The sequence below is a fragment of the Nicotiana sylvestris genome, chromosome 8 (assembly GCF_000393655.2).
Source record: "Nicotiana sylvestris chromosome 8, ASM39365v2, whole genome shotgun sequence".
Taxonomy (NCBI): Eukaryota; Viridiplantae; Streptophyta; class Magnoliopsida; order Solanales; family Solanaceae; genus Nicotiana; species Nicotiana sylvestris.
In genome coordinates, this window is record NC_091064.1 from 133,686,248 (window position 1) to 133,701,533 (window position 15,286).

Here is a 15,286-nt window from a genome sequence, read left to right on the forward strand (position 1 = left end):
GATCACATAGTGTAATCGTTGGCAGTTGTCAATTGTTTTCCTTTTAGCTCCTTTTTGACTTGTTTTCAGTTGGTTTCTTTACCAGTACTTCTAAATCACATACAACCTGTAAAATAGAAGCAAATGACATCAAATAAATGATTTTATCACTCAAACATAACAAAAGAATAGGTTTAAAGACAAGATAAGTTGGTAAAATACCAACTTATCAACCAGCTCAGGCACCGACTGTGCCTATTGTTATTCCGGGTCTCTAAGAGACCTTGGCTCAGATTCAGACTATGTGGACAAGTCTTGCTGAGGTAGTCATAGTTTCTACTACAGCAGCTACTTCTCAGGCCGGGGGAGGAACTCAGACTCCCACCGCCCGTACACCCGAGTAGGTTGTTTAGGGACTGTAGACACCAGAGGCACCACCAGCCCAGCCGGTTGCACTTGCTCAGGATTATGTGGTTCTAGTTATGCCTGATGATGAGCAGCGTTGATTGGAGAGGTTTGGTAGACTTCAGCCTCCGACTTTAAGTAGTGCAGAGGGCGAGGATGCCCAGGGCTTCTTGGACAAGTGTTAGAGGATGTTACGTACAGTGGGTATTCTAGAGATTAGTGGGGTCTCATTTAATACTTTTTAGTTTTCTGGGGTTGCCTTTACTTGGTGGGAGTCTTATGAGAGGCGTATGCCTGTTGGTGCACCGCCCCTTACCTGGCATCAGTTCTCCATTCTCTTCCTATAGAAATATGTACCGTATTCCCGTAGAGAGGAGCTGTGCAGGCAGTTCGAGCAGCTACATCGGGGGGATATGACCATGTCGCAGTATGAGATGAGATTCTCCGAGTTGGCCCATCATGCTATCTGTCTAGTTCCCACGGATAGGGAGAGGATCAGGAGGTTCGTTGATGGCCTCAACTATCAATACGAATTTTTCTGACTAGAGAGAAAATATTTGGCACCCCTTTTGAGGAGGTGGTTGACATTGCTAGAGAGATAGAGTTAGTTCGCCTCCAAGAGCGAGATGTGAGAGAGGCCAAGAGGTTTCGGGGAACTGGCAGCTTTGATGGTGTTACTTTGGGAGGTCAGCTTCAGCACGGCAGAGGCCGTCCATTCAGACATACTCAACCAGCTCGTTTGGGCCACTACGGTGGATCATCTGGCCACAGTTCACAGCAGGGACACTCGTCTCTCAATGCCCTTCTAGCTCATAGTTTGACTCAAGCACCATCAGTTCAGGGCTCATCTATGTCGGGTTCTTCTAGTGGACATCCCGGTGCTCGGGGCTCCCTTCAGTCCCAATCACCATTTATTGCGAAGGGTTGCTTCGAGTGCGGAGATTTGGGTAATATCAAGAGGTTTTGTCCCCGTCGTACGGGAGGTTCATCCTAGTATAGGAATCAGCCTTAGGCTTCAGCACCAGTTACTTCCCCACCCGCTCAGTCAGCTCGGGGTGGAGGTTAGCTAGGGGTCGCCCTAGAGGAGGAGGTCGATCAGGTGGTGGTCAAGCCTGTTTCTATGCTCTCCCAACAAGGCCAGATGTTACTGCTTCAGATGCTGTGATTACATGTATTATCTCAGTCTGCCACAGAGATGCCTCTGTATTATTTGATCCTGGTTCCACTTTTTCATATGTGTCATCATATTTTGCCCATTATTTGGATACTCCCCGCAAGTCTCTTGTTTCATCTGTTCATGTATCTACTCCGGTGGGCGATACTATTGTGGTGGACCATGTATATCAGTCGTCTGTAGTGACTATTGGGGGTTTGGATACCCGAGTGGATCTCTTGTTGCTTAGTATGGTTGATTTTGACGTGATATTAGGCATGGATTGGTTATCACCGTGTCGTGCTATTTTGGATTGTCATGCTAAGATAGTGGCATTGGCTATGCCGGGGTTGCCATGGATTGAGCGGCAAGGTTCGATGGATTATGTACCCAGTAGAGTGATTTCATTTTTGAAGGCCCAACGGATGGTTGGGAAGGGTTATCTTTCTTATTTGGCCTTTGTGCGGGATGTTAGTGTAGAGACTTCTACTATTAATTCAGTCCCGGTAGTGAGGGAATTTCTGGATGTGCTTCCTGTAGACCTGTCGGGCATGCCATCGGACAGGAATATTGATTTTGGTATTGATTTGGTGCTGAGCACTCAGCCCATTTCTATTCCATCGTATCGTATGGCACCGGCGGAGTTGAAAGAATTGAAGGAGCAGCTTCAGCAACTCCTTGATAAGGGGTTTATTCGGCCTAGTGTGTCGTCGTGGGGTGCGCCTATTCTATTTGTGAAGAAGAAGGATGGCACTATGAGGATGTGCATTGATCACAGGCAGATGGACAAGGTCACAATCAAGGACAAGTATCCTTTGCCTTGTATTGATGATTTATTTGACCAGCTTCAGAGAGCGAGGGTGTTCTCCAAGATTGATCTCCGTTCAGGGTATCACTAGTTGAAAATTAGGGATTCAGACATTCTTAAGACAGCTTTCAGGACCCGATGTGGTCACTATGAGTTCCTTGTGATATCCCTTAGGCTGACCAATGCCCCAGCAATGTTCATTCATTTGATGAACAGTGTGTTTCGGCCTTATCTCGACTCCTTTGTCATTGTGTTCATTGATGATATTCTTGTGTACTCGCGTAGTCAGGAGGATCACGCAGAGCATTTGAGAGTTGTGTTGCAGAGATTAAGGGGGGAGAAGCTTTATGAAAAGTTCTCCAAGTGTGAGTTTTGGCACAGTTTAGTGACTTTCTTGGGGCTCGTGGTGTCTAGTGAGGGTATTCAAGTTGATCTGAAGAAGATAGAGGCAGTTCAGAGTTGGCCCAGACCGTCCTTAGCCATAGAGATTCGCAACTTTCTAGGTTTGGAACTCCGAAAATTGGAGTGGGTCCATTGTGTCATTTGTGACGTGCGTGCAAAATTTCTGGTCATTCAGAGGAGGTTTGATACACTTTTTGATCGTTTGCGGAATTTGGAAGTTTTGGAATCCTTAGGCTTGAATCCAAGGATGATTTGGTGTTTCGGCATTGTTTTGAGTGTTCCGAGGATTGGTACGAGTTTGAATAGTGTTATATGACTTGTTCGTATTTTTGGTTGAGGTCCCGGGGGCCTCGGGATGATTTCGGATGGTTAGCAGAAAGTTAGCAGGTGCGATGATCGTAGAAGCGAGAATCAGCCACAGATGCGGCCACAAGTGAAAAGGGCAGAAATTGCAGGTGCGAAGGAAGGAACGCACCTGCGTGACCGCAGGTGCATATATGGCGTCGCAGGTGCGGTTAGGAAAATTTAAATGAAAACCGCAGAAGCGGTTGGGTGGAGCACAGAAGGGGTCCCGCATGTGCGTATTAGCTAGGCAAAAGGTATAAAAAGGTCCTCTTCGTGAATTTTGCTAAGTTTCTCCATTTTTGTAAACGGGAAGTGAGCTATGGCAGTGATTTTTCAAGGGAATCGAAGGTTTTCAGTTAAGTAAGCTACTTAAGCTTTATTACTTGTGTTTATAACTATTTTTCCATTGTTTAATCATGGTATTAGTGGAAAATTAGGGAAGAAAGTTGGAAGATTAGGGCATGTAATTGGAGAGCTTTGAGTGGGGATTTCAGGGGCTATTTGAGGCCCGATTTTGATGCTTTTGGAATGAATAGACTCGTGGGTGAATGAGGATTCTTGTGATGTGATTTTTATCGGATTCCGAGGTCTGGACCCGGGGGTCGGATTTGACTAATTTCGGGATTTTTGATGTAATGTGATTATTTTCATCCTCTTAGCATATATTGATGGTTATATACTGATTTTGGTTAGATTCAGGGCATTTGGAGGTCGAATAGTGAGGCAAGGGCGTCGTGGGCTAGAGTTTGGCTTGGCTTGAGGTAAGTAACGCTTCCAAACTTGGTTCTAAGGGTTCGAAACCCCGAACTATGTGTTCTATGATTACTATTGAGGTGACGCAAATGCCAAGTGACAGGCGTGTGGGCATGCACCGTGAGAATTGCGGCCTGGGTCATTCCATGGCACCACTTAGTGACTCTTTCTTGCTGATATCTATGTTGTACTTATGTGATTAAGTTAATGAGCTGAAAATCATGCCAATTATCATGTTAAGGCTTCACACCAATACTGTTGAGACTAGAGAGGTCGTTTTTTGATGTCATATCATTAGCTTCAGTGATATTCTGTACACATTCATGTTCATGCATATTATATCATGCCTTAGTCTCGATTATTGTTATTTGATACATCATATTGTTGTCTGGGCTATTATCATGACATTTTTAGCCCATATGTGTGAGACTGGAGAGTGATGACTAAGTGAGGTCGAGATCCTGATATTGAGTGACAGTATGGAATCGCGATGCACGCCGGAGCGAGATATTGATCATGCCTTGGTTGGCTTGATATAGCGCTTGGGCTAAGAGAAGCCCCTCCGGAGTCATTACACCCCCAGTGAGCGCAGTTGATGATATTGAGGGATGGATCTTCCCTGGACATGGATCTTGTCCAAAGTATTGATACCTAGAGATGGATCTTCTCCATAGGGCTGGAATGGCCTTCCTCGGTACTGGATGACCGCGGTCAGTGATGTGTATATATTTCAGCATGGATATTCCCTGGATCGGAGGGCCATATACAGTATCGAGTGGTTGAGCACTTTTGAGTGGAAGCATATAGAACATTGATCATGTTATATGTGCATTGGTACTTAGAGTTTTCCTAAGATTTATACTCCATACTAGTCATATTGTATTTACTTACTGTTGAGCTTTTATAACTGCAAGCATGTCTACTTTTCTATACAGTTATTTGAATACATGTTGAGGTTTGGTTCGTCAATACCTATCAGTCCATATTTTGGACTTTTTACTTACTGAGTTTGTGTACTCGCGTTACCCCTACACCTTGTGTGCAGATCCAAGTATCTCGGGTCATGGTAGCGACTGTTGATCATATCAGTTGGAGACCTTTTTCCTTGTAGATTGGGAGGTAGATGTCAGGCATTTGTAGTTCTGCCTTCTCCTTCCTTATCTTCCTCTTAGTACATTTGTTGGATGTTCTCAGACTATGTAGTCTTATTTATTTCGAACAGTTGTAGTATTTTGCTCGTGACTTAGTGACACCCGAGGTCGGGCTTGTACTTTCTTTTCGCTTGTTTTTATTTCTACTTTTACCGTTTATCAAATTTCTATTAAAATATTTTTTTCTTAAGTTTTAAATGAAATATGAAGTATTTGAAAATAAGTTAGCTAGCCTAGTTTCATGATAGGCACCATCACGACCGGGTCGAATTTTGGGTGGTGACAGGATTTAAGTTTCATGATATGTTATTTGAGGAGACCCAAATGTTTTACTTGTTTGAGAATTTAAGTTTAGCATTGGACCATGTCAAGAACTTACAGTACTTTCATATAATTGCTAATATGACTTTGTAGAATTGGAGAGATGAAAGGAATAATTTCAGATTCATTGGAGGGATCATTAAAGCGAACATCTCAATTTGAGGTACTTCCGTGTATGTGATGGAGAGAGAGGGGCCTATTGATATTGTGATAATGTCATTTCATGTCAGGATCACTTTGGTGTGAATTTTGGTTTAAGAACATAGTGTTTTAAGAAGACAAGTGATGTCTTTAAAGGGGACAATAATCTAAAGAATGTTAAGGCAGTATAACAATGGTTTGGACCAGTATTGCAACAATAATTATTGATTTCTTTGGTGTAATCAGGTATTATAGACACCATGTACAAAGACTTTTGGGTTTGTCCTTCTATGTGGCTTGGTTGTCTTAGAGAGGTTCAATTATAATGGCTTGATTGTGTGGAAAGTTAACCTCTAAGAACTTGAAATAGTTTTGATCATGAGATTAAAGTTGATGTGTGTCACAAGTTGGTTTAAGTTGTATGCTTTTAAGACAATGAAATATTTTTGGAAGAACTATCATATTGTGAGAATTTGGAGTTGATAATAGAATTTATGTACTCAAATATGACATCATTATAAATGTAGTGAGGTTTGTATTGATGTATAAATGTTGTCGACATCTTCATGTAGAAAATCTAGGGCTAGAGACATCGTTAAAAATTTGAGTAGCTTAAGAGCGTGCTAGTAATATTTTGTATCACTCAGGAAGGGAGTGGGTTGTAGAGGATGCTTTCAGATGAGGTCTACAGATAGTTCGATTAAGTGCTCTAGTAATTGCATGATAAGTAATTGTTGAGGTTCAGATTTTAGTTGTCTGACATTGAAGGATTGATGGAAATGCACTTTTGAGGTGTTTGCATGTCTGACTTCACAATTGTGTATGGGTAGATAGGTAGATATTACTGGTGTGAGAATTCTTGCATTTTTTAGGTTTAGAGATCAAATTTCTAGAGTTAGAATGTGTTAATGGCTAGATAGATTGTTATGTGTATCAGAGATGGATGATTTGAGAAGATTTGTGCTTGATAAGGCACATAGTTTGTGATATTTGATGTGCGTTGATCTGCCTAAGTATAGTAAAATGTCTCTTCTCAGAGATCTTAGATTGAGGAGTATGGTTCAAGAGGTTGTTGGCACTGTTTTTATGATTAGACTGGTGAACAGGTTAAGGAAAAGACCCTAAAGACTCACAAATTGGATTACTTGATGCATTTGGGTTCTACGAGGTTGTATCAGGCTATGTGTGACTTGTAAAGACAAAGGAAATGTGAAGGAAAATATATAAATGTTTCTTTTTGGTATTTAAGTTTATACTAGTTAGATATCAGTAGTTGAAATTGGTGGGTTAAAAACTTACTACGATATCCATGAGTAGAAGTTAGAATGAGTCATTATAGACTTGTGGAAGACTTCTTACCTTTTTTAGAAAAATTTTTAATCTATTTGGGTGATTACTAGTAGGTCCATTTAGAATGTATATTTCATGATGGTCAGATTTGATTAAGCAATGCAGTTTTTAGGTATACCACTTGAAAGATTGTCATGTTATCTAAAAGGTTGTACGTCGCACTAGGTAATTGTTTCATCAGATTGACAAAGTAACAGCTTATTGTGTGATTATGGCAGTTGTGTTAGGTGGTTTGGGTGCACAGGCTGAGTTGGGTTGAGCTTTCTTATCCACTACTTGATAGACAGATTGAGTTTGGAACAAACGGAAACCATATCATTTGAGGTTTTATTTGTAATTTGGCATGATTTATTGTCACGACCCAAAATTCCCATCAAACGGGATCGTGATGGCGCCACTACTTACTAGGCAAAGAAGCACACAATAGTAAAATACGAAAGAACTGCAGTAAATGACTAATAATAGGATAATGACATAGCATAAAAGAAATTTCTGAGACTAAGGTGATAAGTGTAAAGCCAAAAACTAACGCGAACCATCCTAAACTGTGGATCACAAGTACATGAGCTTCTAGGGTTTACTATATACACTCTTTTGAAAGAAAATATAACATTGTCTGAAGAATGGAAACAGTACAATGGAAATAAGAAGACGACTCAAGTCCTACAAACAAAATGCAGCACTACCTTGAATTACTTGCTTGGTATCAGCTAAGCACCTCACGGGACTCTGCTGGTACCGATAATTGGATATGCACAAGAATTATAGAAGTGTAGTATCAGTAAAACTAACCCAATACACTCAGTAAGTGTCGAGCCTCATCCCGACAAGGTAGTGACGAGACTAAGACAAGATGCCCACAATAAACCTATGCAGTTACATATCAAGAGGTAATAGAATAACATATAAAGAATCAAATATGATAATGGATTAATGACAAGTGGAAGGGATAACAAGTACACAGGTAAAAGGGCATAAATCAGAAACATAAAGTAAGGTGTCATTGGTAAGCCTCTTTCAAAGTAAGTAACGAAGTCACAAATTCAAGTCCACATTTCAAATATCAAAGTAAGAGTAACGAAATCCACAAAATTGCATGGAATCACCCTTCGTGCTTTTAGTCTCATCTTCACATTGCAATACAAAAGCAAGTGCACTGCATCACCCTTCGTGTTTTTACTCTCATCCTCACATAATAATAATAAAGCAAGTGCACGCCATCATTCTTAGTACTTTTACTCTCATTCTCACATAATAATAATAAAGCAAGTACACTGCATTACCTATCATGCTTTTACTCTCATCCTCACATAATAATAATAATAATAATAATAATAATAATAATAATAATAATAATAATAATAATAATAATAATAATAATAATAAAGCAAGTGCACACTATCACTCTTTGTGTTTTATCCTCACGTTCACTCAAGCAATGATATCAATATGTAAATAAGACACGGCAACACCATATGTGCATTTAAATCTTTCCCACCAAGCAATCACATACAACACATTCCAAACGAGGTTGGAAGCATATTCAACATCAACAATAGTATTTGCACACAACTCGTCATATGAGAATCTTCCAAAAATAAGTGCCAAAAACCAAGCAACATTTTTCACGATCTCAACACCTAATATCACAATAATCTTTAACTAAGAAATATAATGAAAATGAGTAATCAAAGAATTCAACAATCTATCTAAAGCATGGAAGACATAATACACAGATTAACATGGTACAAGTAAGGCTAATTCTTCCCTCATAGTTATCCCATGGTCAACATATATACACTCATCACCTTGTACAAACATCGCCCCAAACACATAGTTCACATAGCAAATAGACTCGATTCTACTTGATTCCCCTCAAATCAAGGTTAACCAAGGTGCCAAATGAAGCATGTTTGACTCTTCGAGTTTGACTTAATCAGGTCTTTTTATTTATTACTACTAATATTATTACCTAAATATAAAACGGACTTATTCCCTTAAGAAGGTTGTCACGCCATCCATCGTTGGGAATTCACACAACAACTACCTTTGGAAAGAATCATGGCATTGAGAAAACCAAAGGCTTATTATCTACTAGATCATAAAAAGAAGCTGCTAAATCAAAAGGAAGCCATTAAATCGAACATTAACTAATAAGGAAATAAACATAAAGAAGTTACAAAGCAAAAACTATTGAAAACATACCGAATATACATAATGAGAGAGAAAAAGATAATATATACATAATAAGAGAAGAGAGAGAATACATACATAATGAAAAAGAGAATGAAAATAGTTACAAGTTAAGTACATGCCAAATGTCTTAGAATCATTGAATAAGCTCAAATAAACTCCACCACCCCCCAAAATAAAAATAAGCATTGTATCCAATGCTTAATAAAATAAGAATAAAGGAAGGGAGAGAGTGAAGAAGACTCCCTATAGATCCTTGGACATCTCTGTGTCCCCAGCAATGTCACCGTCCTAAGGCTCATCCAACTAGATCTCATCATACTCAACTCTTGGAGTGGCCGGATTGGTGAACATCTGACGCACTGTCTCGGCAGTGTCGGAAGCCAGGTCTAGCTCCTCAAACTGGCCATCTGGTATCAACAAAGCTGATGGTGTTGTAAGACATGGATCAATTAGCATGTCAAAGGGAAGATCTCCGGCTACTGCAATCTTGGTCACCTGTCTCTGGAGCTTGTTAATTGACTTCTTGGTGGCCTGGGACTTTCTCATCTCTTTACTTCTTTTCCCAGCTCTTCAATCACTGACCCATGATGCACCAAAGTAGCCATAATAGTAGTCTGGTTCTCCAGGAGCTTCTTCAAAGTCTCTTCAATTGTCGGGGGAACCTGTGGTGCCTGAATAGAGGACTGTGCTACAACAGTACTGGATAAGTCAGACAGCTTTACAGTGGTTGTCTACATCCAGTTGTTGAGGCTCGCCAATGTCTGAGAGACTCGTAGTGCAGAAAGTGGAAAAGTAGGCATAGGCACTGGCTTCGATGCCGAGGTGGAACCTATGACAGGGACTGTAGTAGGAATTGAAGATGATGGGGGAGGTATAGCTGCGACACTAGAAGAAGGCTCGGCCAAAGTGGATAACATCAGTTGCCTCCATAACTACCATTGCTGGCTCATCAGACTGGCCTGTGGTGGTAGACGGCTGACTTTTTCTCCTTGGGTTATTTGCATCCATAAGTGAATACCATGAGAAATGCTTCTTCGGCCACACCTTTGTGTCATAATCCCTTGGCTCTATCTGCGCATCCGTAAGATACCCTATAATTGTATTGGGATAGGAGTAGGAGGAGTCATACTACCGAGCAATCACTGAGATAATTGCCGACATCACGACACCCACATTGATAGGGTACCCGGCCATGATAGAAGAAACTAGAACTGCCCAAGGAATTGGAAGATATGATTCATTATGGCTCGGGTCTTGTCCGATGCAGACAAAGGTTTGCAACCCCTTTACCTCAAAAGTCAAAGTGCTCCTCTAGATAGGTACCCCTACTGTGATCCATGGTGGTGGTGGTGCTGGTGCAGCTAGATTGTCCGCTAACCAAGGACGAGTTGCATCCCCAAGTAAACACTTCTCTAAGTACTCTATGAGCTTGACATCATCAAATCCCAAGTATGTGTTCAATGTGTGCTGATAAAATCGCACTTTGAGGTTTCTCACTTTTGTCACCATTGTCCCCTTTTTTATGGCACCACATTGGCGTAGAATTCCCTAAAATGGCACTCCTTAGCATCCACCACGCTCTAGGTAAACCACATCCACCCTTTGCATTCTCTAAACTATCTCGATATTGCAGGGTTATACCTCTCCAGATCTTTTAACTGAAACTGTCTCTCAGGAGTAAGCGGCCTCACTGGCCACCAAGTGTGGAAGCTGGTGAAGGCAGGCAAACTAACAAACTGGTCATCCCATAACTCTTTCTTCTTCGACCTTTCAAAGCCGACAGATATAGCATCTACCCCTCTTTCATCATCAGAGATGTCCTCAAATGTTGTATCTGGTGCCTCAAGAACAGGTGCAGTGGATGGATAAGAAGCTTGACTAGCACTTTATGAACCTTTGGAAGTGCTATGGGATGTGGATGACTCATCCATGAGTTAATATCTTCCTGGAGGCCTTGACGGACAGCCGACTGCTCATGAATCGAGGCTGAGTTGCCCTCCGAAATTTCCCTAGACGAGACATAAGAGCTTGACTCGGAGAGATCTGCACCTCTCCCTCTGTCAGCTGTAGCTTTCTTAGTAATTAGCTTTTGTAGGCCGAGGGGTAAAGCACTCTTGCCTCGACTCCTGGAAGGTTCACCCCTCCCCTTTGAAGTATCACCTTTGCCTCTTGATCGAACCACTTTCTGTATCAAGCAGAGGCAATTATAAGTTATAATTCAAGTTCAGAAATACAGAGAGATATGTAAAGACACACTAGAAAACATAGTTAGGAACACAGTTGAAACATCCTTACAGGTTAAGGATCTGTGGTCCGTACATTTTTTCTTGCGGCCACAGATTGGGCCTTACGCACCGCACATTTCTTTCTTGCGACCGCAGATGTAGATTGCGGTTAGCACATTTTTCCATGCGGCCGTAATGCAACAAACAAAAATATGACAACTCTCTGATAACAAAGAATTGGCTGATGTTCCACCGCAACCTATTTTCTACGGTCCGCACAATTTGTCTTGCGGCCACACATTTGAGTCACAAGTTTGTAAACTCTCTGACGATAGTGAAAGAGTTGTTCTGCGGCCGCAATGGGATTTCTGTGGTCTGTAGATTTTTCCTTGTAGTCACTGAACCATTCCTTACTAAAGTACCCTAGACTCAACATCTGCGAACCGCACAATTTCTTGTGCGACCGCAGATTTCAAACAATTACGAACAGGTTCAGAATGTTTATCTAGGGCTTGTAATTTTTGCATAATTTTTTACATAGTAACAGTGTACAATCATGAAAATCTATTGACCATGTCCCTATATAGCATGTACTAGTTGACCCACTACAGATTTAACCCCACATGGTTGTACAATTGAGTTCCACTGACAAATGGCCTAAAACTAACTAAAATGCTATAAATTAAACGAACAATTGAAATATTGTAACAATTAATTTAAGCATACCAGATATGAATGAGTGCAAGGAATGAGTGATCACAATTGTAGGTGTATGGGCGGATGACTCACCAGATGATTTCAATTTTTAGTGATGTGTATGCTCAAAGAGGGAAAAGGGTAACAGTAGCCCTATCCCTCTTATTTATACTTATCAATTTTTTTCAAGGGAAGAATGAGCGAGTGCGGCCGAAGATTTCCAGTTGCGGGTCGCACTCTGTTACCTTTTTTAGATTAACCCATCATTTTATCTGCGGTCCGCAAAAATTTATGTGTAACCGCAGATCCCTATTGAGGACCGTAGATTTTCTATTATGGCTGCAAATTGACCACTTTACTGACGTACCAACTTCAGAGAGTTGTTATTTTTCATCCTCCATTTGTGTGGACGCAGAGCACTTTTGCTGCAGCATCCAAAATTGTGTGGTCCGCACAATGCACTTGCAGTCCGCAATTCTTTCAACACTTAACCAGATTTTCTGTCCATAATTCCTATAAGGCACACTCTTTCCTGCAACACACTTCAACTCAAGTTAGCACAAAAATCACACCTAACTACAAAAGAAACAAAGAAAAGAAAAAGAAACAGGGTTGCCTCCCAAGAAGTGCATGGTTTAACGTCGCAGCACGATGCAGAATACTATCAAGTGAAATGAATGACTGCCACGACGTGGCCATCTACAACTTTTCCCAAATAGTGCTTTACCTGGTGACCATTTACTCGGAATACCTCATTGTTTTTTTTCTTCAAGACCCACAACTTCAAATGGGCCACTCTATTTAAACTTTAACTTCCAGAGAAACATCCTCAACTGTGAGTTAAATAACAACATAAGATCGCCCTCCTTGAAATCTTTGTTCCAAATGTATTTTTCATAATGATATTTCATCTTCTCTTTCTACAAGGACGAATTTGCATAGGCATGGTACCGGAACTCATCTAATTCATTCAAGTGTGCAACCTCAAATTAGCGGCTATATCCCAATCAAGATTCAACTTCTTTAGAGGCCACATGGCTTTGTGCTCAAGTTCCACTAGAAGATGCCAAACTTTTCTAAACACCAACCGGTATGGAGACATTCCGATAGGTGTTTTGTAAGCCGTTCGATAAGCCTATAATGCATCATAAAGCTTCTTGGACCAATCCGTCCGGCTAGCATTCACTATTTTGGATAAAATACTCTTTATCTCCTAGTTGGAGACTTCCACTTGACCACTTGCATGTGGATGATAGGGAGTCATGACTTTATTAGTGACACCATACTTGCTAAGTAAGGTGTCAAAAGCCTTGATGCAAAAATGTGACACCACATTGCTTATAATAGACCACGGAATACCAAACCTTGTGAAAATATTCTTCTTCAAGGATGCCACCACACTTCTCTCCTCATTGTTGGGTAGAGCAACGACCTCAAATCATTTGGATACATAATCAACCGCGACAAAGATGTAGGTGTTTCCACAACAACTCAACTCATTCTTGTCATTGGTGAGCACCGTTATACCACCCTTATTCCGAACACAATGAACTGGAGAAGTCCACGAACTATCAGAGATGGGATAGACAACCCCGACAACCAATCACTTGATAATCCCCTTTTTGACAACCTCTTGCATAGCCTCATTGAGTCTCCTTTGATGTTCAATAGATGGTTTGGCACCTTCCTCCAAGTTAATTTTATGCATGCAAAACATGAGGCTTATCCCTCAAATATCTACCAATGTCTACCCAATAGCCTTCTTCATCTTTTGTAGCATTGCCGATGTGGAGTCTGTCGCACGTTATTCAAACAAGAGGAAAGAATAACTGGTAAAGTAGAAGAAGGGACAAAAAATTCATACCGAAGATGTGGAGGCAATGGATTCAACTCCAAGATAGGAGGCTCTTCGATTGAAGGCTTTGTAGCAGGAGTTGTCTTACTTTCAAGATCCAAGGACAATTTTTGGGGTTCATAGGTGTATGACCCCATTCCTTGCAAAGAGTTCACACATTCCACAAAGCCATCCATCTCGTCATCATCAACGTTGAGAAAGAGGCCTCCAACATATCACCAACATTGATCACTGCACTTGTTTCATCCACAATAACATCGGTCACCAAGTCCACAAAAGAGCACACCTCATTGTTATTGGGTTGCCTCATGGATATACACACATGGAAAACCACTTTTTCATCACCAACATGGAAAGTAAGTTCTCCAGCTTCAACATAACAAAGAGTCTTTCCCGTAGCAAGGAAAAGTCTTCCAAGAATAATCTGCGCCTCATAATCAACCTCACAATCTAGAATGATAAAATCGACCGGAAGAATGAATTTATCAACACGAACCAAAACATCCTCAATCACAACCAAAGGTCTCTTCATGGTACGATTGGCCATTTGCAATCTCATAGAGGTAGGCCTTGGTTTCCCAATTCCCAATGTCTTGAAAACCGAATAGGATATCAAATTAATACTTGCCCCAAGATTACAAATAGCTTTAGCAACTCGGCACTTCCAATTGTACAACGAATCGTGAAAGCGTCGGGATCCTCCAACTTGGGAGCCATTAAATGCACAATCGCACTCACTTGATGAGTGACTTTGATAGTTTCAAAATTCATCGACCGCTTGTTTGTCATAAGATCCTTCATGAACTTTGCATAACCGGGCATTTGTTCCAAGGATTCAACTAATGGAACATTAATTGAGAGACACTTAATCATTTGAATACACTTCTTGAATTGGTTCTCACTATTTTGCTTGGCAAGTCTTTGAGGGTATGGAGGTGGAGGCTTAGGCAATGGTGCCTTAGCCTTTTGTACTACCATTTCCAGTATGTCAATAATGTGATCCCTAGATGGGTTTACCTCCTCTTGAGTCTCTTCCCTACTATCATCAATATCAATCTGAACATCATCATCAGATTGCTCAACATTGTTCGAGATCTCCTATTCTTGTACCACTTGCTCTTCATCCACAAGTTGCCTTTGGCTTGAGGTAGGTGAATTCCCACTTTTTCCACTTCTTATAGTAATGGCCATGGTATGCCCCGTGTTGTTACCACCCTTTGGGTTCACCACCCCCTTAAGACGAGTATTTAGAGCTTAAGAAATTTACCCCATTTGGACTTCTAAATTGCGGATTGATGTGTTGTGTGAGGCAAATTGGGCATCCGAATCGGCATTCTTTTCCATCATTTGTTTGAACCTATTCTCAATATACCCCATTTCATTGTTGGAAAAACTTGTCCCATAGTAAGGATAAGGAGGCGGGTTGCTCGATTGTTGATACATTGGGAGCCTTTGAAAGCCCGACCCCCAGTTGCCTTGATTATTATTCCATCCCCCTTGATTGTT

General features: G+C 41.0%; 1 protein-coding gene across 1 annotated transcript; it reads right to left on the bottom strand.

The window, feature by feature from the left end:
* Positions 1–13,931: 13,931 nt before the first annotated feature.
* Positions 13,932–14,971, bottom strand: LOC104234023 (uncharacterized). Its single transcript, XM_009787513.2, has 3 exons — positions 14,891–14,971; positions 14,420–14,836; positions 13,932–14,372 (listed from the first exon to the last, which is right to left on the bottom strand). The coding sequence occupies exons 1-3, from the start codon at positions 14,969–14,971 to the stop codon at positions 13,932–13,934; spliced, it is 939 nt and encodes a 312-aa protein (XP_009785815.2).
* Between the last annotated feature and the right edge of the window lie 315 nt (positions 14,972–15,286).

Excerpts from the sequence above, each read along its gene's own strand:
- LOC104234023 (XM_009787513.2), bottom strand. The coding sequence starts at position 14,971 with ATGGCCATTACTATAAGAAGTGGAAAAAGTGGGAATTCACCTACCTCA. Across the intron at positions 14,837-14,890 it reads TTGTGGATGAAGAGCAAGTG|ATTGATATTGATGATAGTAG; the intron begins GTACAAGAATAG and ends GATGATGTTCAG. Across the intron at positions 14,373-14,419 it reads CCGAGTTGCTAAAGCTATTT|ACATTGGGAATTGGGAAACC; the intron begins GTAATCTTGGGG and ends TCGGTTTTCAAG.